Source organism: Amphiura filiformis, chromosome 8 (assembly GCF_039555335.1).
Source record: "Amphiura filiformis chromosome 8, Afil_fr2py, whole genome shotgun sequence".
NCBI classification, from domain to species: Eukaryota; Metazoa; Echinodermata; class Ophiuroidea; order Amphilepidida; family Amphiuridae; genus Amphiura; species Amphiura filiformis.
Genome location: NC_092635.1, coordinates 668,717 through 693,884, shown reverse-complemented (window position 1 = coordinate 693,884; position 25,168 = coordinate 668,717). Strand labels below are relative to the sequence as shown.

At 38.5% G+C, this 25,168-nt stretch overlaps 2 protein-coding genes across 2 annotated transcripts in view; one reads left to right on the top strand and one right to left on the bottom strand.

Moving 5' to 3' along the window:
* The window catches only part of LOC140158479 (bifunctional 3'-5' exonuclease/ATP-dependent helicase WRN-like), a 231,615-nt gene that overhangs the window by 1,593 nt on the left and 204,854 nt on the right, over positions 1–25,168 (top strand). Inside the window, exons 2-18 of the mRNA XM_072181576.1 lie at positions 7,968–8,271; positions 9,511–9,642; positions 10,298–10,473; positions 10,954–11,021; positions 11,648–11,756; positions 12,644–12,718; positions 13,225–13,307; positions 14,789–14,895; positions 15,225–15,331; positions 16,144–16,221; positions 17,718–17,800; positions 18,539–18,630; positions 19,907–19,979; positions 20,637–20,745; positions 21,485–21,586; positions 21,962–22,042; positions 23,562–23,709. Of these exons, the coding sequence (XP_072037677.1) occupies positions 7,984–8,271; positions 9,511–9,642; positions 10,298–10,473; positions 10,954–11,021; positions 11,648–11,756; positions 12,644–12,718; positions 13,225–13,307; positions 14,789–14,895; positions 15,225–15,331; positions 16,144–16,221; positions 17,718–17,800; positions 18,539–18,630; positions 19,907–19,979; positions 20,637–20,745; positions 21,485–21,586; positions 21,962–22,042; positions 23,562–23,709 (1,911 nt within the window). The 5' untranslated portion in view covers positions 7,968–7,983. The remainder of the gene's footprint in view (positions 1–7,967; positions 8,272–9,510; positions 9,643–10,297; positions 10,474–10,953; positions 11,022–11,647; positions 11,757–12,643; positions 12,719–13,224; positions 13,308–14,788; positions 14,896–15,224; positions 15,332–16,143; positions 16,222–17,717; positions 17,801–18,538; positions 18,631–19,906; positions 19,980–20,636; positions 20,746–21,484; positions 21,587–21,961; positions 22,043–23,561; positions 23,710–25,168) is intronic.
* Positions 1,838–2,740, bottom strand: LOC140158417 (uncharacterized). Its single transcript, XM_072181508.1, has one exon. It carries the CDS (start codon positions 2,738–2,740, stop codon positions 1,838–1,840), a length of 903 nt encoding a protein of 300 aa, XP_072037609.1.

Genomic DNA, 25,168 nt, shown 5'->3' with positions numbered 1-25,168 from the left:
CCAGCCAGGTAAATTTCCAAGCCAGAAGGTGGTGGCTACAATAGGTACGGCGTATATAGGACTGGCAAGCGAGTCTAATGTGATGCATGGATTGGGAATTCCAAATTCTATTTCAATTCAACTCGGTTTTCAATTTCAATTCAACTTCCAGTAGAAGTAGAAGTGTTGTGTATACTACTGCAGTGCCTTTAATTTTAAGACTGAGGAAGCTTACGCCGTGAAGATTTTTGGAATTTGTGGCTTCCGAATTTGACAGTTCAATAATTATATCATGCAATTAAAAGGGCATTTCGTGATCCACAGCCTCATCCCCCACTTTTCTCAAAAAAAGTTGAGATTTTTATATCACTGGAAACCTCTGGCTACATAATGTTTATGTACAAAATATTTCTTGCAGATTAATTCGTTTAGCAAAGATATCGTGAAATTTGAATTTCGTTCTGGTGCACCAGAACGAAATTACAACGCATTCTTGACTTTGTCTATGGAGCAGTGTAATACACATAATCATGCATAACTCATGAACATAAAATCGGAATCAACTGAAATTTTGGGAATAGGTTTTTTCGTGGATATCTAATGAAAAATGACATAAATAGAGGATGCTAGGATCCTTTAAATCATGTGATGCATGGATTGGGAATTCCAAATTCTATTTCAATTCAACTCAGGCAATCCTCAAAATTGGTGTTGCTGTAGTGCATGACATGACATGAGATTGAGCATGTTGAGAGTACAACAATATATACAATGTTACAATATACTATAGAAAAATTATTAAATTTGTGTACATCGTGGAACATTCAACTACTCTTGTTACTCAGCGACTAATCATGCTAATACACGAGCATACAGGCCGCGCTACTCTACGTCCATATTGCGAGGTTATCTGCGACTCTGCGTACAACAGCTTACTACGCACGCACAGCCAAGCAAAGATTATGTTCCACGATGTACACAAATTAAGTAATTTTTCTATAAAAGTGGCGATCCTGACTTTTATTATTTTATTACGAATTTCTTGGCCAACCTGGAACACTGCTATTGCGTCCATGTAGCGTACTAAGCGTCTACATGTATGCACTGCAGTACAGCGCAGTGACCTCGAACAGTGGTGAACTTAACCCTGCCGTTATGTGATTGGTTAGTTGACAGAGGTCATAACGTACATCGCCGTACTTTAAAATACAGGCCGATATACGGCTGGCGTACAGTACAGAGACATGTGGAAAATGTAAATAATTTTACCGCGATGTTGGCGAAATTTAATGGATCATTTACAATATTTGCACTAATTCATGGATCATATTAGATGTTTCTGCTTCTATGAGCCCTCGATGATGATTGGGATTACTATCATAACATGTATGCGCTATGATATGCTGTAAAATCCGAGACAACGAAGCAGTTGACCGGAGCTGAGTGCATGAGCTAGCTCAAGAATGCAGTTCAAACCTGCCTCGTCGAGTTGATTTGTTGTTTGCTTGTGACTTGTAAGTGTCACTCGCGTATTTACGCCGAAAGTGACACTTGCAAGTCACTAAAGTAAACAACAAACTGATTTGATAAACCTTGGATCGATTGCATATTGTGTATTTGTGAGCAGCTCAACTTGCACTTGCAGTGCAGAAGAAATGACTGCTTTTTGCAGGTAGGATTATACGACACGTACTCGACTGGTCTCAGCAGGTCGAGGATTTGCACTATTCAAAATCAATGAAGTAAATCATGAAAAACATTGTGTACAAGTGCACTACCCTATGATGATCATGTGCATGCATGTTGAATTTCATGTAATTGTAAGGACAATTTGTAAATTATAATCTGACTTACCTGTCTACACTTCACTCAAACTCCAAGCGGGGAACTCTGGTGCACTGGCAAAGGCATCAGCTTCGTCATCTTCAGAGTCCGAGTCTGACTCTTCGCTGTTGCTATCGTCGACTTCAATTTGGAATCGGAAGCTGTTCAATTGGTCTTCCGGTAGTGTTGTGTCAAGTTTGACTTCATTATTGTACATTTCTTCTTCAAGTTTCATGACATGCTGCTCAGCTTTAGCCCAATTTTCAGGCGTTACATTTGCTAGTGCATTTTCAAGGTGCTTTTTAACGTCTACCATCTTGAATGTTGAGTTCTTTGTAGCAACGTCACCTTTAACTTGCCCCCAAATCAGTTCGATAGGATTCAACTCGCAATGGTAAGGGGGCAGTCGCAGATTATAGTGACCATGGGATCTTGCCAATTCGTCAATGACCATCTTCGTACACCTTGGTTTGTGCATCTGAATAAGTGCATAAAGCTGCACCTTGATCATGGTTGGACACCAATCTACATTTTGAGCTGTTAGCCACTCTTGCATTTCGGCTTTCTTTGTGTTCATTGTGGGGATCCGTTCCTCCTGTACGGAATGGTAAGGGGCATTGTCCATGACGATGACAGTGTGTTGGGGTATATTTGGCAACAATTGATGTGTAAACCATTCTAGAAAAACGTTGCCATTCATTTCATCGTGGTAATCACTAGATCCCGTCTTGGATTGAAATGAAAGGAGAGCATCTTCAACAAATCCTTCTTTTGACCCAGCGTGCAAAATAATTAACCTGCTTCCCTTTCCGGTTGGAATAAGAAATCCTCCTGATCCAGCAATTACCCAGCATTTGGACTTTGTATGATTCTGGTGGAGGAATGATTCGTCTAAATACACGACAGGGCAGTTGGTAAGCTGTCTAATTTGTTTCATTTTACTCAGGTAGTCGTGTCTTTTGGCAACAATGTCTGGCCTTTCTTTAACAAGTCTTTCCGCCTCTTGCTATATTTGTAGCCCATGTCTTTTAAAATTGTTCTTAGTGATGACTTGCTACCTTGGAAGTTGATTGCAATCTTGACCTCATCATATATTGAGTTAATTGTTGGCCACTTCTTCTCTATGTACATATTGCTAATTGTCCTATGGAAGCAATAACGACAACGACACGCAGGAAAAATTTTTTGCAATTGCTGGATTGATACCATCCGATTTTTCTTATTTATTTTCAATGTGGACAGTTGACAGAAAATCAACTGTAATTTATTTTTCTTAATACTTTCAGACAGCGACATCATCTGAGATTTTTTGCGCCTCAGACAGCTATATCATCTGAGCCAATTTGTATTTTTTAAATATCAAGTTCAATGAACTTCTCATAATTTATGTATATATAGACAGTTGACAGAAAATCAACTGTAATTATATTTCTTCATACTTTCAATATCACCTCAGACGGCTGTATTATCTGAGCATACACAGTTGACAGGAAATCAACTGTGTAACTTTATGCTTTTAATATCAATTCAGACAGCTATATCATCTGATATTTTAAATAGATATAAATTCAAATTCATTAGCGCCTCAGACAGCTATATCCTCTGGCTTATTCTTTAAAAGCAATATATATCAATCATTGAAATCATATATGTATCAGACAGCAATATCATCTGATACCCTTTTTACTCAATCATACAGCTATATCATCTGATGCCATTTACGGTCCTGAAGTGAGATGACCCACTTCAATTCCCAAACAGCATAATTTGGCTTGGACCTAACCATTACTCATTTCCGGACTTAGGACAACCCAATTCAATTTCCAAACAGCCTAATTTGGAACGGACACTTAAATCCGAAGTTTAGCCTTTTGTCATGAAGTGGGACAACCCAAATCAATTTCCAAACAGCGTAATTTGGAATGGACATTACATATTGAATATAATTTTGAATAGTTTGCCAAAAAGGGTTAGGAACGATGCCAAACAAGGACCTAATCTAGGGACTTGCCCCCCGTTATCAAGGTATTGCTAACTGGATAAACTATTTTTCTGGTTACCATTGCTACAAGGGGGTTGATGATGATGAAGTTTTGACATTAGATCTTAAAAATCCTGACATTCTGGCGGGAACATGAACTCCCCTGGGAACTGGTTGAAATGGACAATACCATTTTCCAGGTTCTGTAAAAATTGGCCAATACCCAGGTTGGATAAATGGAGCCCATCATATCTAAATAGATGGTAGCTGAAAGCCGTAAACAAGAAGTCGTGTCTGATTACGTAAGTATTTTCTAGACCCCTACACACAAGATGCGCGTAACGGTTTAGCTTGCATCTTATACTATTTCCAGCTCCCCGTCTGGTTTCACCGTAGTAAAACATACGTGGTAGAACATCAGACCAGACGATTTTTACACCAGGAAGCATGTTCCTGACATCACGCAAATCTTCATAGATACGTCTTCTGATGTTGCCCCAGCTATCTGCAAAAATATCATTTGTTCCCAAATGTATGATTACTGCGCCCGGCGTGGATTTTTGAGCATGATATGCTCCAAGCGGTGTTTTAAGTCTGCTAACCGACCTCCGCTAACTCCATACCACCATGTGTCACCGCCCCCTTGTAGCTGGTAAACCAACCCATTCCGACCACTGGCCCATTTCACAATTGAGTCGCCGACTACCCAAGTTGATGCCACTTCAGTCGAGTTTCCTGGGAACACGGTATCGGCTTCCTGAGCCACCTCCTGTTGCAGCATAAATTGGTCTCGGTTCTCCGGCATTGGTGGGCCTCCTTGCATCTCGATGTTTCCTACTCCCATCTCGAACGCTTCACCTATGGCGTCACGGTCATTCACACCACAGTCAACACCTTCTGTAGCTCTGGTAGCGGTAGATACATTCGCCGACCCAGCACTCGCAGCACTTGTTGCTATGGTAACTACTTGTGGTACGGCACCTGACACACTTGACGCACTCGTTGTACTGTTCATGTTCGTGTTATTGTTTACATGATGACCCGTCAAACGTTGTATGGCCCTGGACTGGGCCCTGGTTTGCCTCTCCGGCGGATTGGTATTTACTTCACTCGGAGTCGTATTTACTAAACTCCCACGTCCACGACCACCTCTAGATCCTCTAGATCCTCTTTTTGAACCTCTATTTCCGCTCCTTTTTCCCATCTTCGTAATGATTGTCCGTCAATAACAAGATGTATGAAAAGTTCTTCGATGTCAAATTTTGAGAGATTTTGTTATGATTAAAACCTCTTCAATGTTCTCGAATACAAAGCCCAGCTTCTCTACCAACGAGTTTGCAATGTTGGTAATTAATTGAAGTTTCAAGCCGTTGAAATAATTTATAAATGATATATAAATTATATAAATTTGTACCGGTACCGTATCAATCCGACTGAGTTTTTAATATTTGACCACCTCATCGGACGGTATCAAAGCAGCTTGTGAATTTTTCCCGGGAATGAAATTTGAGACGAGGGTCCACGCCCCCCAAATAGCCGTCTATGATTGGCTCTTGGCACGCGACTCCTCTCCTGTGGCTCCGCCCATTATTATGATCAAAAACAAACTCAAACAAAGGGGAACCCTTTAAAACTCGGAAGCCCGGGAATGTATTGCACCAATGACAATTTTGGTTTTTACTGAAGTTGCCTCAATAAAAACCCGATTAGCCGCCTGATAACACCTAGATCAAAATCATCTACGCTGTCGACTATCCGCTTCCTTTTGGGTCCTCTTTTCACTGGCGATTTAGGTCCATGTTTTCTAATCTTGTAGAGGGTTGACCTAGATTTAATTCCGGTTGCTTCCATAGTGTTCTGGATAGCACTCTTATCTTTCGGAAGTCCAAAGCTTCAGCTGCTCCGTTTCCTTTGTTAAGAAATAATCCCATACATTGGATATGATTTGCTGTGCTTGCTTGCACAGTGATGCACTTGTGCCGACTGACATTTTGGGTTGATTAATCCAAGATATTAAATGACTGAATGACTGTAAATAAAAGATGACACCATCCGTAACCAGGGGCAGTCAATGTGAATTAAATAGGGTTTTTTCATAAGGCATGGGGCAGTAGGGGTCTGTTCCAGTGGGGTCTTTAAATTTAATAAATTTCATTGTGGGCAAGGTGAACTTTACTTATTGTGATGATTGAAAATGTGACAACAACAAAATATTAAGGAAATTCCTTGTGTTTGGGGTCTGGGGCTTCATTTAAGGGGGTCAGAGTCATTTGCTTGCTTGAATATGGGGGGAATTGAACCCTCCCACCCCCATTAAACCAAAGTGGTTTGACCTTGACCTTGTTACCACATTTTTTTCAATTTGCTCAAATATATACTGGTCAAAAAAAGAAAACACACAGAAAAATATGATACAAACGCAAAGTATGTTTTATTACATTTTAATACACCAGTTATTTACTAAACCATGTCTTTGTATGTTTCAAATGGTTGTTACGTCATCGTTTGGGCAGCAGACGACGTCTGTTTACTTGTTTATATTTTTGACGGCATGCTGCAACTTTTTCTGGTAAATGAAATGCATTGCTTATCGAAGCTGCATAGCGTGAGGCACATGACATTTGCTAGCCTGAGTCTCGGTCCCGCTCTCGAAACTAGAAAACATGGCCGAGCAAAATATCCATGCGTATCTGTGAAGTGAGTAGTGAACTTAATCTAACCGTGCATGCACAGATTCAATGTACATGCACACGATCGAGGTCAAATGTGCATGCAACGCTTGTCGATAGCGATGTACGCTCGCGTGTTTTCGTGAAGCTACAAGCGTTGCTCAGTGTTCCATCATGGCCAAGAAATACGTAATAAAATTATAGTTAGTATTAGAACTACATCAGTACATTATGTATATGCACCTCACAGACTCAGTGTCATCATCCCTATATCTTCGTGTCAAAAATTGCTGTGATAGTACAGCGAATCCACTCGTTTTCAGCAGCTACGCATGGCGAAAAATCTTGAGTTTTTGAAAAAATCACAAAAATTCACTTTTACCCCAATTTTTTGTGACAACTTTGAAAAAATCTTTTCGAGTAAAAAAATTCAGTTAGCTTTTCATGGAGAAGAGACATATGAACTTAGTGAAGGTTTTTTTTTTTTAATTTGTCTCTTTTGAAATATTGAAAAAAACATGTGAAAAAAGCAATTTTGTCACTCTATTAAGTTGCACATAATGGTGTATATTTTTGTTTAAAAACAATAGTTTGGAAAAATGAGAAAACATTCCCTAGACTTTGATGTGCTCTAAACATGCTAAATGAGAGTGCAAAAAGTTTCATCTTTTGCTTCAAGTTATAAATCTTATCACAAAAATCACAAAAATTGTGCAATATTGTGAAAATGAACTCTGAGAAATAACGCTTTAGTAAAAAATGTCAAAATTATGCACAAAAGCGCTGGTGCATGGTATAAATATGCATCTTTTTGCACCAATGAATCTATAAATGTCTGCTTTTAGTGTGCCAAAGTTCAAAATAGTTTAACATGTAAAAATCTAGTGGCATTTTGACTGCAAATTTTTGGTTTGTTTACACCACATTTGCTGGCGTTAACAACTTACCGAATGCGCCTTGACTGTGTTGGACATACGTGCAGAGTTGCACTGTGTCACACGACCCGAATCGCGTGTGTATAATCACAATATTTCGCATTCGTGCAATTTCTGACTCATTATTTTCCGCCATATACTATTAGCTGTCTTGAGCCATGTGACTTTTTAGAGTTGAAAAGAGTGAAACAAAATTTTCGATAACAGGTCATACAGGATTTCAATTTTTTATTAATGGAGTTACATGTTGTTTTGAGGAATAACAAAGCTTTTTTTGGGAAGTTCTGAGTTTATTTCAACTGGTGGTGTAGGATCACAAGCCAAGGTGAGTGAATTTGTGATGAGGTTTTCTTGTATCAACGATAGTAGGATACGAAACGTAGGCTAAAAAGATTATATGCATGTGCGCGATTGTGCGGTGGTGTTCTTGGATTCTTGAATTCGCTGGTATCGTTTCAGACTGTCTTACTGAGAGTAGCATGTGTTAAATTATAGGGAATTTAGATTTTTAGTGCCTCACAAATATTATTGTTAGTAAAGTAAATACATCATGTACATACACCCTTTTTACCATATTAGGGTCGTGCAGCACAGCATGGATGACCGTGAGCTACCAGCTCTACAAGAAGGATGGGAGGATATCAAGTCACTTATGAAAGAAATTGACAGTTTAATCAAGACATCAGTTGCATCAGTTGCAGAGGGAGCTGTGATACATGCACCAGACCGAGTTAAGGCCCACACTTTGCTAGTCCAAACTGCTGGGAGTCTAAGACAAGTCAACATGATGTTACAAAAACCTGTGGTGAGCAACCAGGAGCAGGGTAGTAGTGGTGGAGATATTGGTGGATGTGAAGATGATGATGAAATAGAAGTTATTGGCGTAAGTTTCTGAAATTTCATTTGACTGTCCATCACAAATGGGTTGTAATGGCGGCATTTTCACTTTTTGAGATATTGGCCAGGTAAATTCTTCTCAAAATAAGCTTTAAAATGATATATTACATATATCCACATAGCTTGTTTGCAAGGTAGAAAAACAGTAAATTGGTTGAGAAATCCTTTGTTTTTTGAGAGGTTCAATGGACCATATCTCAAAACAAGCTGTGCCAACAGTACGACCCATTTGTGGGGGATGGTCACATCTATTCTTTTTTTAAAGTACCGATATGGGGAAGCATTTTAACATGGTACATAACATGGTAATGGTATACAAATATTCACTGCTATGAGGTGCGCCTCGGGTCATAGCATGGTTTTGAGATCACCGCGGGCGTATAATCTTAACCATGTCCCGATTTAAGTAGTCAATAATTGTTTATACCAAATGGATACGTGGATGTTGCGATTGCGCAGTTTGATCGGGACGCACATGACCAGTCCATAGTTCATTTCCATGACCGGTCCATAGTTCATTTTGCGGGCATAGTTATTTTAATGACTGCACTTTCAACCAATTTTTTACATCATGTTCTGGATGTTTACTACTACTAGTGCTACATTTTGTTGTAAACCCCATCAAAATCAGACATCTGGTTACCAAGTTACAAGCAATTTATCAATGGCTGAAAACAATATAAAACAAAAGCATTTGAACACTGTTTTTGCCAATATCTCAAAAACAATATTAGCAACATCTGACTCATTCCTCTTGACCATATCACATATATAAATAAACCATGTTTGTATGAGTAGAATGTGTGGAACGAAAGTTGTTACTCTGAGTTTCACGCTAATGCGATCATCAGACAACTGCAACTGAGAGTTGTCTGATGATCGCATTAGCGTGAAACTCAGAGTTACAACTTTCATTCCACAACTGCAACTGAGAGTTGTCTGATGATCGCATTAGCGTGAAACTCAGAGTTACAACTTTCATTCCACAAGTTCTACTTGTATTATTAGCTCTGCTTTAATGCATCGAGCACTCTGCATGAAGATAGTCATCTTCTCCAAGTAAACCATGTTTGTATTTAAACTGCATATCAACTGTTGTGTATGCAGTTAATATGCACTTTCACATTTGTGAAAGTGCAAAAGAAAATATGGTGAAATGTACTCTCCACTTTTCTTTTTATCATAAACCATTTATTTTACGCATTCCATTCTTATGTACCACCAGCCTACACCAAAGAAGCAACCAGAAACAATAGATCTAACAGATGCAGAGAAGATGGAAGCAGCCGAGGCCATGGAGAGTTTCATGGAGGATGATTTTGATGATGAAGATGATTTTGATGAAGAAATGCTCAAGGTATGTTTTTACCTGTTCTTAAGGTTATTGTCCTGTACTGTCACTAAAAGATTCCTGGGGGCTGCCCGCACAGGTTCACCATCGCCAAGATACTTGGCTGATACTGTGCAGTGCCAGGGGAGTACCAGTGCAGTACCAGTGCAGTACCAATGCTGCTGGGCACTGTGCAGTAGCAGCAGTGGTACTGTGTAGGTACTCTGTGTGTACCAGTCAGGTACCTTGGCGATGGTGTACTTGTGCTGGCGGCCCCAAAAGGAATCTTGTAGTGTATATTTGCACTTTCCTATTGTCAGTTCATATCACTCTATTTGAATGAATTCGGTTTAGTAAACAAAGAAAAAAATTATTCCCACTATTATTTTGATTTAGCCATTATAGAACTTTCTATGCACAACATACAAGTCCTTTATAGCAAGTTCACTCCATTTCCACAGGATAATTTTTCAGTATGGGCCTTTAAGATTACATGTTCAATTCGCTGGCAGATCCGCCATGAGCTGTTATGGCGTGTGGTGGTGAACTCAACGACATGTAATCGTGGGTGCACGCTGGTTCGAATCCGAACGGTTCTGATTTTTTCTCTCCTTTATTATAATGCCAGTTTGTCTGAGCTCCATTTCCTTATGGGCCTTTAAAATACATTTCTTACTAACAGGAAGTAGATGCTGTATGTGAGGCAGCCAATCAGAGTGCAGCAAGTAAACCAGAGGATGATGACAACCAATCAGATTCAGACACAGATGAAGAAGACTATGACCCCTCAGTACCTCCACCAGACTCAAGTCACATAGAGACACTTAAGCACCGTTTTGGGCATGCACGATTTAGACCGTAAGTTGACAAGAATCAAATTCAGTGCTATGTCCCTATGGAATGCACAAATGGTGTAGCGTGCTAAAAAGCCCTTTTAGAATTTGGAAATGGGTCCTCATTCCTGTGTACTGCCATGCCTGTACAATGTGGCATAAAGTCAGTGTCAAAAGAATAAGTGTTGTAATGCCTGATTAAATCAATCTGTCCTGGTTCATAATCAGGGCTTAGTTTTGTAGACCTGTTTGGGGTGTGGTAATGTACTTGTGCATGCACAGATGCAACATAAAATGGTGCAATATTTTGTAGAAACGCTGGAGGTTTTGAAATGTGTGGTATTTGATATTTTATTACCATTTTGACTGGAAATTATAAGGAATTGACCCCAGGTTTATATGTTTTGTTTATTTTAATGGCAGGGCAAACCTTAATCTCAGAAATTGTATGATGTGACATTTCATTGATGATATCTTACAAAATTTCTATTGTTTTCTATTTCAGTTTGCAATGGAAGATCATTCACACTGTTTTGAGAGAGAAAAGGGACCAGTGTGTTGTTATGGCAACGGGTAAGTAAAAATGGCAATAGAAACTAAAGATAGCAAACTGTAGTGAAAAGTTTGTGATAAATTTCAGTTGAATTAATAATGCAACTGCAAAATGACAGCACACCACCAGTGGAGATTCACAACTAAAGTTATTGCTATCTAAGTGTGTATGAAAGGAATTCAAAGGATACTCACCATGTACATGTAAGAATTTTCCCCACGAAAACCATTGAGCACAGCAGCTTTGGGTTGTTGCTATAGTTGGAATTCCAATTGAATGAACGCAGCTTTCAATAGCGTGACGAATTTTTGCGTACACTGCGCGATGTACGCCAGCGTGTGCGACTCTGCGTGAGTAACTTAGAAGTGAATCCAACCATGGCAACGCACTTGTTATTGGTTAGCATTGTATCCAAGGTGGTGCGTTCGTGTTGTAATTTGAAATACGCGATATACGATCGCGGTTGGATCGAGTACAGCTGCTGAAAGCTGCGTTCATTCAATTGGAATTCCTACTATAGTAGGCGTGGCTTGTAGATGATAAAAAACAGTTCATACTGGTGGTCAAGTGCAGAGGGCATTGAAACTTATGAAATCATATGGGTGACAGAATGTAAAGTCTTATTTTATTTTTAATTTGTTCCTAGGTTATGGCAAGAGTCTTTGTTACCAGTACCCACCAATGCATGGAGGAGGAACAACTGTGGTCATCTCACCACTCATCTCTCTTATGGAAGACCAAGTACAAGCCCTTCAGTAAGTTTCTTCAGCAGATCTTATCCCTGTTGGTCACTCCAGGTGTGCCATCTTAGGGCCATTATTAATTTCCTCTGTTAACAGTGCCCACCAATGCATGGATATGGTACAACTGTTATTAGCCTTATCATTGAACATGAAAATAAAGCTATTTGTAAATATTTGCAAGGTAATATGTAGTAACAGATATACTAAAATTCCCTGAATATGGATGGATTTGTAAAGGGTAATTACATTAAGTTAAAGGACTTTGATCCGATCTGCAGCCTCATCACCCATTTTTCTATCAAAACTGAGATTTTGGTGTCAGAAGTAAGTTTATTTCTGTTCATCAAAATTCAATTGAGATTTTGGTATCAGAAAAAAACCCTTTCTGATTGTGTTTTTGCTTCTCATATCAAAACTGCTGGAGCAGTACAACTCAAAATTTGGAAACATTGTTTTAATGGTAGGCCTCAATTTAAGATAGAAAACAGAACATGAAAAATTGGACCACGCCTCTTTAATTGCACTTTTCCCAGAGATAAAAACCATTTAGTATCATTTAAGGATACAGGTGCAGTACCCAAATCAGCCTACATCTAGAATAACCGTCACAGCCAGAATCAACTCCCAGGGTTTGTATAGGTAGATCAAGACAATTTGTAGCAAGTTCCTTGCCCAGGGCAAGCTAGCTCAATTCCTCCACATGAACAGAATTACAACACTGTGCGGCTTGAACATCAGTACCATCAGGTACCAGAGTCTAGGTAGCACCTTACTGTTTGAGCTAACTAAAACAGCAACAAAATACAAATCAAGGAAGCACAAATACACATGAGTAAATATTTTGATTGATGGCAGACAATATTTGTGAATTGAAATTGAATGTCTACTTGTTTTTGCAGAATTGCTGGAATTAATGCCTGTTTTACTGGCTCAGCTCAAAAGCAAATGGGGAGAGTGAGACAAGGAATCGTCAAGTAAGTAGAGAATATGCCGATGTCACTGAGCAAAATAAATAATACATTTTCAGGCTTTTTATATTCCAAGCAGCTACATACGCAAAGTAGCCAGCATTCCTCATAAATTTAGACACCTGCACCTGACAATTTAGTGCAATCCTCAAATCTATGGGTAGTTGTTACGTTAGACTGAATCCTTCATTGTCAACTAACTGAGCATGCCATCGTGTTATGTGTGTAACAACAATTTAAAAACAAAGCAGTGAAATGATCTCAAGAAAATATATGCGTGCAACTTTTGTCTCGGACCCTAGACTGCGTTGTGACAAGGTAGCATGCTGCACGTTCTAAAATATGTTTCAAATTTCAGACGCAGGTCAAAAGATTAACTTTGTTTACAGAATTAGTTCCTCGGATTCTTGGGGTAAAGTTCAAAGAAAAATATCTCAGTTTTCAACCGGAATGTTAACCAACTGAGGGCATCAGGTTTAATACATCTATCCTATTGTGTTTATGTATTGCAGTGGTGAATACAAAGTAGTTTACCTGACACCCGAGTTTGCTGAAGTTGGTACAGATCTCTTATGTGAATTGCATCAAAGACATGGTAAGATAATAAAATGCTGAAATCAAGAATTTAAATTTGAATCCATGAGAAAATTGCTTTTGTTGGAACAATCTCCACATAAGTTATGTAGCTTAGTTTCAAGACATCAAGCTGATTATATCATCCCATCATTTGCTGTTGACATATTCTGTCGGTCCAACATCCGGGCTACTTCTAGTCTTGGGCCCAAGCTTCATGTGACTTACGTTTTTTTATGAACGACAGAAACCGGCTGTGAAGGAGGCTAAATATCGATGTTGTTAACTCCAAATTCAATTTTGGAAAAACCAACACTCAACCATGCAATTTAATTCTCAGTTTGTCACTATACACTATATTTAAATGATAAATCAAGTAAGTAACTTCCACTCTGCAGACTTAGAAACTTGCTTGATTTCACTGACTGTTTGTGATTGAAATGTACACAACATCAATGACAGAAATCATCAACAAAATATCGAACCGGAAGTGACGTTGCATGGACCGACAGAATAGTGACATGTTTTAAAATACCAAAAGTTGTTATCCTTGAAGGGCTCAACTTAAACTTCTGAACTGAAATTTACTAAGTGAAATGCTATACACTTTTTCATTTCTGTAGAAAAATTAAATGCTGGATCTAACTTGTATAATGCTCATCATAAGTATTGAGGCGCATTGAACAGGGTAATATTAAAAGAGCCGACATTCCCACAATCAAGGTAGAATCTTGCAATGTTGCTCATGCACTTAGTAGTATCTTACATTGATTCATAACCTCCGCGTATCACGCCATATGTGCGTCCCAATCAAATTTGTCGTTAGGTGATATACGCACACCGGCGCGGAGGTTATTGATATCCATCAATGACCTCCTCGTATGCTTACGCGATACAATGACTTCCGCGTGTGCGCATCTGTTGCGCCGGAATACTTCACGCGCATGCAACTACCATATCTGCACATGGCGTTATTGTGCAGTGCTGTAATTGGTCAGTCCGTTTTAGCCTGTTCGACTTTTTGAAGGGCGAGATATAAGTTTTGATAAAAATTGTTTATTTCAACAAATTTCGGAGAATAAAATCTTGAAATTTGGTTGAGTGATGAGTTAAAAATGACGGATATGAATTTGGTTAATAACTTTGCATCAGTTATATGTCGGGCATTGTGAAAAATCTAAACATTTTTGGACCTCGGAATATCCCTCGGTTCCAAAGGCAAAATGTTTAGATTTTTCACAGTGCTCTCCAAATAACTAATGCGCAGTTATTAACTTCTAGTTAGTTGGGAAGGGGGAGTGATGGGAGTTAGAAAAGGGTTTAGGCTTGACACCAAGGAAAGCAGCATTTCAGCTTGTTAAAAATAACAGACCATAATACAGTACAACATGTGACAAGCATTGTAATTTGTGTTATTATTTCACACCAGGAATCACTTAATTCTCACTTAAATGCTGGATTTGTCATCTAGTTAGTGCTTTATATTATTTTGTTTTTCATCAGGAATCACACTTATTGCCATTGATGAGGCTCATTGTGTGTCACAATGGGGCCATGATTTCAGGTCATCTTACAGGACACTAGGAACACTGAGAGCAAAATTTCGTGAAGTAAGTAATATTTCAAACCAAATGGGGCAAATGTTAGACTTTTTCATTTAGGGTGATCAGATTTGTTCATATTGTGCTTTGTACCTCACATTGAGGCCTGTACCAACATATCTGATTCCTAAGTTTGTTGCACTAGCGGTTTGACATCAGAAGCAAAAACATATTTCACAAACGTCACATAGAACAGTATGGGTTGTAACCACCATGGGGATGAGGCTATCACATTTTCATCACAAGCTTTCTTCTGGTGCCAAAATCTCCAAAGTGGAGGGGGATGAGGTGGGCTATTCACACCCTTTAACATGTTAATCTTGGATTTCTTCTGCTAGGTTCCATTCATGGCATTGACAGCGACGGCAACACCAGAAGTAAGGAAGGATATCTGCAAGTCATTGAAGCTCAAGAATCCACTCACCTCATGTACAAGTTTTGACAGGTAAGATGATGTTTGTCTTGATACAAATTCCTTTCTGTTAGTTTGTTCTGGGAGAAATTACAACTAGCTGAATCAATAATGTGTAGAGATGCATATTCTTTTTGTATGAAACACAAAGACTGCAAATTCCAAATGAGTCCACAATCCCATCATACCTATGTGTCAGCATTTATTGTAGGTCTGTGAATTAAAGCAAGCCGTGGCTTTACCTTGCAAAATGGTTTGACTATAATTATGTTACACAAATCCAGGAAACAATAAATCATTAAAATAAGCCTTTACCAACTTCATCACAGGTGTTTCAGTTCAATGCTTTTCCCATCCAATGCTTCTTCCATGCAAAATAAATGCATCGCTTCCTCATTGTGTGCAAGTGATGTTGGTTCTTTTGAGAATGCTTACAGTAGTCTAGTTAGCTCAATCAGTAATGCAGCTAGACTCTCTGGTTTTGGTGTGTGGTAATACGGGTTTCAGCCCCCACAGGTGTCAATTTATGTTCTTTTATTGCAGAAAAACTGTACTAGCTTGAAATTCGGACCAGGAACCTTTTGCTAAATATACCAGTCTACCCTTATGAAACTCGGGAAGCTGATCCTGGCTGCGATGGTTTATGTAGGTCAGTTAGGGCTTATACTGATCTTGCATCCGTGAATGGTTTATGGAAAAATTTGAGCCACTGTGATCAGCGATTTGTGCAGCTTTGCTGGTCTGGCAGCGCACTATAAAGATCACAGCCCTGAGGTTGGGTCACATCATAGAGCGATCAATAAATACATTAATATTTACATGTGTCTTTATGTTTGTTATTTTAGGCCAAACCTCTTCTTGCATGTACAACTCAAAAACAACATTGAGTCAGACTTAAAACCACTCTTGACAGAAACAAAGAGGTAAGGACATAGTACATCTGTGAAGCACTTTAAGAATTATGAAAAGAGGTCAGATTGTAGACCTTTTAATGACTTTTAGTACATATTACAGTGATCATTTATGCATGATGTTGTAGGGTGATACATTTTGGTAGTTAAACTGGTGCAGAATTCTACAACTGTTAATGTAAGTACACTAGGATAATAAGGATATTATACACATGTAAAAGAGTCCAAGAGCAGAAATATTTGGTGTCAAACCACATTTGTATAAATTTATTTGCGTAGCAAAATTAAACACAAATTTTTGGTCATAGACCTTTGTCAAGTGATGACCTTTTGCGTGCCGGAAAACAAAGGAAGAGGAGAGCACAGAAACGCGAGCGAGTCGCAGCAAGAGTCGTCTTGATGAAAACATAGATTGAAAGGCGCGAGGTCTAGCGCAACGCAAAGGGGGAAGACACGCAAAAGGTCAAAATCAAAATTACTACAAAGAAAAATGAAGGAAATAAATGAAGAAAGAAAAGTAAAGTAAAGAGAAAAGAAGAGAAGAGAAAAGAAAAAATAGAGTAAAGAAAAGAAACCTGAAAAGAAAAGAAAAGAGAAAAGAAAAGACAAGAGAAGACAAGAGAAGAAAAAAGAAAAGAAGAGAAGAGAAGAGAAGAGAAGAGAAGAAAGAGAGAAAAGAAAGAGAGAAAAGAAAGAGAGAAAAGAAAGAGAGAAAAGAAAGAGAGAAAAGAAAGCGAGAAAAGAAAAGAAAAAAGAAGTCAAGACAAGAAAAAAGAAGAGAAGAGAAGAAAAGAAAACAAAGGAAATGCAAAAGATGAAAGTAATGTGAAAAGTTAAATATTGATGTTGAAGACATTAAATTGAATGTTCATCCAATTGGGTTGAAGTGTGCCAAGATTAAATATGATGCGTTGTTCCTCGACTTTCCGTTTGTGAGTATTATGCACTTGGGTGAGAGCGGTAACGGTAAGGTCCGTGATGGTATGACTATCCCCTCTAAAATGTTGAGGGACGGGTTTGGCGGTGTCACGTATGAGGACGTGTCGTCTATGTTCGATGAACCTATCCGCCAAACGCCGTTCAGTTTCACCGATGTACAGAATATGCGGATGTCGTCGACACCCAAGTGCATAAATCACATGTGTAGAAGTACAAGAAAACTCGCTTCTGATGTGGTAGGTGCCTGAAGTGCTACTGACACAATTAGTATCAGATATGTGGTTACAGGTATTACACATGTAATGTTTTGAGAACACATTCTCATCATCAGTCAAAACTATATTATTTTTCACCCTGATGTGGCAGTGACGTCAGTGCGCATTTCATTAGGCGCAGCTCCAAGTAGCTAGGGTACGCTAAAAGCGTTGGTATACGCACACACATGCTTAAAGACGCCGCATAGATGCATGTGTGAAACAGCTGCCTCAATGCATTGATGTCACTGCCAAATCAGGGTGGAAAATATAAGAGTGTATTAATAGTGAATGTTATTGAATGTTTCTTTGCAGGTTTCATAGTGAGTTTGATGGTCCAACCATCATCTACTGTCCAACAAGAAATACAACAGAGACAGTGGGAAATGCCATTAAAAGTAAGAGAATTAGGGATTATAAGATTTTTCTGTACGAAAATTTTTGTAAGTAGGACCTATATTTACAAATATTATCAGAGTTTATGACCCCCTCCCCCAACTAAAGGGCAGTCGTTTATAGGATGTCATCTAACTTTTTGGTTTGTTCCCTGAGTGTAAATTGCTATCCACTACATTGACTGTGATGATAAAAGTACATGCATACTATTTGAGGTCGGTAAACTAGTGTACATAAGACGCATCATCATGTTAATTTAGTTGCTCTGAAAATGGCACTCGGTAGAGTTACGAAAGCTCAGGCATGTGAAAAGGACTTCTCTAGGGAAAGATTAAATCTTACTCATGTACTCATCTTACTCATGTACGTACATACTTTCCAGATTTGATCTTTACACAGCTGTTTTCGCCAAACGTTTGTCAAACAATTGCCGAGCACAAACGTTTGTCAAACATTTTTGTAAACGCCCGTAAACATTTGGCAAACGTTTTGATCGCTCAATGTTTGTCAAACGTTTGGCGAAAGCGGCTATGTACCAGATTACTTTCATCATTATCACATCAGTCTATACTTGTTCCAAAATGCAATAATCTGAATTTTGAAGAATTTTGATTTTAAACCAGTAAACTGCAGAAGTAGTACTTCCAATGTGTGTGTATATCTTTATGTGACATGATCAAGGAAAATTAGTCTTATGTCGAAAATATTCAATCAAAATGTTGATATTGTGTATTTTGTAGGGCTAGGTGTGAAAGCAGATCATTATCATGCTGGTATGAATGCAGAGGATAGGAGAGATGTCCATCATAAATTCAGTAGAGATGAACTACAGGTTGGTATATTATCCCATAGAAAATGGTCTTGAATATAGACTCATCTATAATAAATTATGGGCTTAAAAACAGGGTTATTTCTTGGGATCACATCATTGGTTTCACATGGTTGTGGTGCATTGTGCCAGAAATTGTTCTTGTATGCATCATTATATGCTCTTTGGAATTAAGTTACCACTCATATATTGATACTGCCTCCTGAAAAATATGCATCTAGCAGGTCACTGGACTTTCAATTGGACTTACTGTTTTTGTTGACTACAGTATCACGTTATATCTCTGACGCTTCATCAGGCCTAGTGATGTGAATTGGCTCTGTGTTATTGACCTGTGACATCACGGTGGTAGGAGTGACGTCACACTGGAGTTGACGATGAATTTTCCTGATGGTTGGTTCGTAGCTGTGAGACAAGTTGTGGCGTAGTCCCCCTCCGCGATTCAAAGTTGGTTCCTCCCTGCAAACATATATTGTTTCCTTTACCCCTCTTTCGAACCACCTATGTTCTTTGTCGAGCACAATAACGTCTTTATCCTCAAAAGAAAATTCCTCGGCTACTCCAGTGTGACATCACTCCTACCACCGTGACGTCACAGGTCAATAACACAGAGCCAATTCACATCACTAGGCCTGCATGATGAAGCATCAGAGATATGATGTGATACTGTAGTCAACAAAAACAGCAAGTCCAGTTGAAAAGATTTATAACCTAATCTAACTTTATTCAACTACCTGGATGATTGAGAATATTCATAGATATATATGCAGTGTATTTACCTACCATCTGATTGGATAGACCAAATCTGGTAACCTGAGATATAAACTGGAAAATACCTCACCTCAAAAGTTACTTGTATATTAGTGAATAAGAAAGAGTTTACATACATATTTTAGTTAGCATTTACTCCAAGGTGAATGAAATAGATGGGAACATTCCATGCCTGTGACGATTGACGATTGTATTTGAATTGGCTGATCGCACACAGAGCAGTAACATGGTATCGTGTTGGAGCTTAAATGATTCTGGTGCTGAATAGTTTGGTGTAAAATTGTCATTTATTCTTTTGTTTTGATTTTTGTAATGTTTTGGAGTAACAGTAGTATTAGGTGTAGGGATTGACAAGGAATATTAACAAGCTTGGTCATTTGCATATTATTTTGATTTAATGTTTGTAATGTTTTATAGCTACTAGCATTTGCTGTGCGGATTGACAAGCCAAATATTAATAAATATTTATGAGCTCATGTGCTTATTATATTGTTTTTTATATTTGTAGTGTATTGTTGCCACTGTAGCATTTGGTATGGGGATTGACAAACCAGATGTTAGGAATATCATACATTATGGAGGTGAGTCTACATTCAGTTGTAAAAGTTGACAACTCCTTCATATGTTCACACTGTTACTTTAGAGTAAAACCTAGAATCAGTAGGGTCTAAAGTCATTTTGAGTGATCTTTTGGTATAGAAATACTAAATAGAACTTACAGGATTTAATTAATTTGCTTGTTTCAACATAATTCCATACATTTATAAAAGTGATTGCTGCTTTAAATTCCTTTAAGAAACCATTGATTATATTATTTGGCTCTATTGGCCAATTTCTCAAAGCATTTCTGTAGAGTCCCCCACAAGGCTGACATTACTGAAACAGATTTACAGCTCATTGTTGCACAATGTTAGACATACATGTAAGTTGGTTTACCAATTTGGGGCATATTTGTGGAGATCTCAAACATTATATGTTTACTACAAAAATGGTAAAGATTGAATTATAGAATTATACTCAATGTAATGTTATAGCCTCTTGTTTAGCGATACTTGAAATCAGTCATATTGGATTATTATATGATATCATGCATTTAAAATCAAAATTAGCTAGATGCATAGTCATGAGGTTTACTTGTTCTACTCTGTGAGGGAGAGTTAGATGTGGTGAAGTCTTGCCTTATTTGGTAGTTTTCTATGGATGGATGTTAAATCCTGTATTATTTCTTTTCCATAAAGCTCCCAAAGACATTGAGTCCTACTACCAGGAGATAGGCCGTGCAGGACGGGATGGATTGCCAAGCATGTGCTATGTATTCTATGCACCTGGGGACTTCGCAACAAATAGGTATAGTATAGTGCTCCAGAGATGTTGCCAGTTTCGAAAACATACATACACAGATGCTTTTGTACCTGCCATTTCATTAAGACCACAATGTGGTTGATGATATATTGCAAACATAGACAAAATACAAGAAATACTATATTTATGAAGACGAGAACTGGCTATGTTCAAATTGGATGTACCCTTATCCAAGTGGCTTCCTTGACATGTTGTTTGATATGATCACTGTCTGTAGATATGACTTTTGACACCCTCCTAGTCATTTGCATACTAGGAATTGGGTGTCTGAAGTGGTAGATCAATTTCATATGCTAATCACAGATGACGCAGGTTGATCCTTTAGAGCTTGCTCATTAAAGTGTGCCAATTGGTTTAGTTTTTGTTTCTTTAATAGGTTACATATTGTTTAAATCAATAATATATCAAAATAAAACTTATAATGTTTGCTTATAAAGCTTCGCCTTATGGTGCATATGGGCTTCCTTGACGTAACTGAATTTTAGGTACAGTACCCTTGTGTAAAAATACCACCAGCAAATAAGGGCATGGACCCTTAATTCTTGTTGGGATTTTCAGAAGAGGGAGCTCTTTATTTGTATGAACATGACATTTATAGGCTAAGGAGCCCATGTGCACCATAAGGTCAATCTTTATGGTACATAGAAGAACTTAAACATCATAAAGGAACTGTTATTCATAAATCAAATGATAATCACATTTCAAATGATAATTTTCATTGCAGGTTTTTCTTGAAAGACGTCAAGAATGCGTCATTCCGTGCGCATAAAGCAAGTATGATAAACAAGATGGAGCAGTACTTGTCAACTATGAAGTGCAGAAGAAAGTAAGTTGATGAACCAATAAATGGCCAGCCACCTTTTCTGACAGATTATAGAGATTACTTGCATACGCAAGTAGGAATTATGAAATTACCTATTGTAAAAATTGACAGTACTGACTAAGTGCAAATATTTGTTATGCTGCAGTGCATTATATATCCAGTATCCTATGCACATTGGATACAGGAGCATAATTCTCTGTGTATATTCTGATTAGCGTTTGACACGTTTTGCATCAGAACTCTTCACATGTTAAATTAAGAGATGTTTGTCATTTCTCAGCTACTCTCCTTACACTTTAATTTAGAGGGAGTAAGTTGTATCACAGACCATTGACTGTTAACTCTTGTTGATTAAATCATGTTGACTTTTTGTTTCAGGATTGTTTTGTCTCATTTTGACAACTCAGGAGCTAGCAGCATATCCAAAACTGAGAACTGCTGTGATAATTGCAAGCAAAGGTAGGCAGTGGCAAATTAATTCGTGGGGTTCAGAAATTTAACTTCAGATCTGTTCAGATTTTTGTTGAACTAGAATTCAGTTTATAGCCTATTGACTAAATAATATTGATGAATGACCCAAGGCAATACATAACAGTAATTCCACATTAATATACTCTTGGAACCAAGTAGCTATTCAGAATAGACATTAAAAATATGGAATGTTTAGTGTCTAATGCACTCCTCTGTCCTCATACTATGTGCAGTGTCTTCAAGTGCGTATGCGTAGTATGCTATTGAGTCATTGTCCTTGGTGATGGATATATTAATGTCCCTTGTACTGTTTCTCTCATTCATTTTTTGTCATTTAATATGATCTTAATATGCTAAGTAATTCATTTATGAAAGTATGTGTGTGCCGAGAAGGAGTTTGAGTATGTAGTCACTAGTGCATGAGTAGAGAAAGAGTTTGAATAAGTGGTGTTTAAGGTCAGTGGGTGTGATCTTGTGGTAGTGATAGTTTATGAGTGGATATGGGATGCAGAGGTGGGGGTGGGGGTGTACATGTGGATGAATGGGTGAAAATGAATGTGTGGATGTTTTACTATGTAATTTGCTTTTTTCTTCATGTTTTTGCTGTATTTATATGTACATTGTATTTTAGCATTTATACTTATGTATTTTAATATTTTATATGTGTATACTTTTGTAAAATTGTTGCATTTCAGTTTTTACACTGCTATGACAATTGTGTAATAAACCTTTAATGAATGAATGAATGAATGAATGTCCAAGAAAGTGAAAAAATTGTTGTAATTGTTGTAAAATACTTGATAAATAGAAGCTATAATTTAGTGCACAAGCCATGACACCAATCAATGAATGCATGTGTGCTAAATGTTGATGCCTGTCCAGTGCTTTCTAATTTTTCTCTATATAAATAAAAACACATAAATATCCAGTCATTACTCATATTGCCAAAACCAAGTGAGCTTTTATCATATGTGTCTCTATTCCCCGGACAAACCCCCTAAATGTTCAATACCGCACATAAGCCCTCGGCCACCTGTCCAAGGACCAGATAGATTTTCAGGAAATGGATATGTTGCCCATTTATATCCATACAACTGGGATGTCATACATAGTTCATGCATATCTTAATCCCAAAGATACCATCCTAGCTGTATGGGTGCCAGCTAGGATGGTATCTTTTCTTGTTCTTCAAAATGGATACAAATCCAATGCATTATGAAATCATTAATAGGCTATGACATGAACACAAAATTATAACTTTGCATATTGAAGACACACTTTAGTTAGGGGCAAATGATTTTACATAATGGCACTATTTAAGTCCCATTAGTTATGTAATTGAAAGATATTTACCCTAATGTAAAAAAAACAATAGCTGCTAGGTGTCATTTTTAGATGTGTAAAAAACATAGAATGCAGAATTTCAGAAATTACCAAATGTTTATAGGGCAGCTATTGCAGATAGTTCTACCTTGAACTAACAAGTTGTTGTTTCTGTACTTTACAGACTAGAGCGAAAAAAGAATGGGGATACATCAAGTGCAAAGTCAGAGGAGGAAGATTTCAGTACAGAACTGCAGCAGCTACTCAATGCTGTTAGTGCAACAGGAGAACGCTTTGGCATTGGTGTACCAATACTATTCCTGCGTGGATCAGTAAGTTTTCATCAAGTTTTTTTTGATTGTTTAATTTTTTTGTTTGTTTAATTTTGAAGTTTGATAGGAATCATAGAATCTTGCAGATATCTTCTTTGGAACAGAATGATATAATGAATCAATGTTTTATTTACTTTAGTGTTTTTAAATGTTTTTTAATCATGAAGTTTATTTTTCCTGAGAGTTCAGTATACTGTTAAAAAGGGGTTTGTTTTCTTCATAGCTTTGAGGTACAGATAACTCCCCAACAGGCAATGTCCCCATGCTTTGTATGTAATGACAATTCTCGCAAAAGGGCTGATAATTGAGTCATTATATCCCCTGTACTTGCACATGGTGTTGTTGCCTTTGTGTATATGCAAACAAATATCCAGACTGCACACACTGGACTTAGCAGTTTCGTCTGTTGCACTTCATGGAACTTCATGCCTGTTGGTGCACCATCTGTCTATGATTTTCTTTTTTATGCCTCCACCGCAAGGCATAATGTTTTTGCAATGTCTGTGCTTCCGTGCTTCCTTCCGTACTTCAAAGGTCATTTGAGGTCAACTTGTAAATTTGGTCTCATATGAACAGTTCAAATCCTATGGGCATGAAACTCCCCTCTCAGAAGTGAGAGGGACATACACAAGCGCACGATACTTACCTCCCACGACCTGATCTATGCACAAAACGAAGTTTGGGACCACAAGAAACCCCCTGTACCACAGAAAAAGGTACCCCCGGAAGAACAGGGATGACAACGCCCAGGTGTTGGTGTCGCCCAACACTAACGAGATATCGCCCTCACCAACACACGCTTCTTGCACCCTCTCACGTGTGAGAACGTATGACTTTCTTGAGGGGTGGAACGCAGAAAACGCTGGGAAGGGCTCAGGTCGTGGGAGGTAAGTATCGTGGCGCTTGTGTATGTCCCTCTCACTTCTGAGAGGGGAATACAGTGCGCACCCTCTACTTACCTCCCACGACCTGATCTATGCACAGAATACCACTGAGAGCAAGGAGGTGGAAGAAAGTCGTGAGAGGTAAGGAGGGCACACAGTGCAAACTCCGCTCAGCCACAACAAAAAACCACCCAACCCAAGACTCACCTAACGCCCTCGATCCGATCCCTGGCGGCCTGCAAGCAGTGCTGAAGTACCTACAGCTGAATGACTTGCGAGGACGCCCTTGAGGTAGGTCGACTGGAAGGTGGTGGGGCTCTTCCAGCCTGCTGCGTCGAGCACCTCCCTCAGGGACACCCCAGAGTGGAAAGCCCAAGATGCTGCTTGGGATCGAATGTCGTGACACCTGACCTGTGACTGTGACTGTGTCTGAGGACCCGTCATCCGCTCGTGATGTTTTTGGTGGGCGCACGGATGACGGAGGCAACCCAGTGGCTGATAGTGCTCCTAGCGGCCGGCCTAAATGGCCTGGCCGATGTAATGAAAAGCTGCCTGATGTCCCCCTGATCTTCTCG

Bases quoted from the DNA above. Each gene is read 5' to 3' on its own strand.
- LOC140158417 (XM_072181508.1), bottom strand. From the start codon at position 2,740: ATGAAACAAATTAGACAGCTTACCAACTGCCCTGTCGTGTATTTAGAC.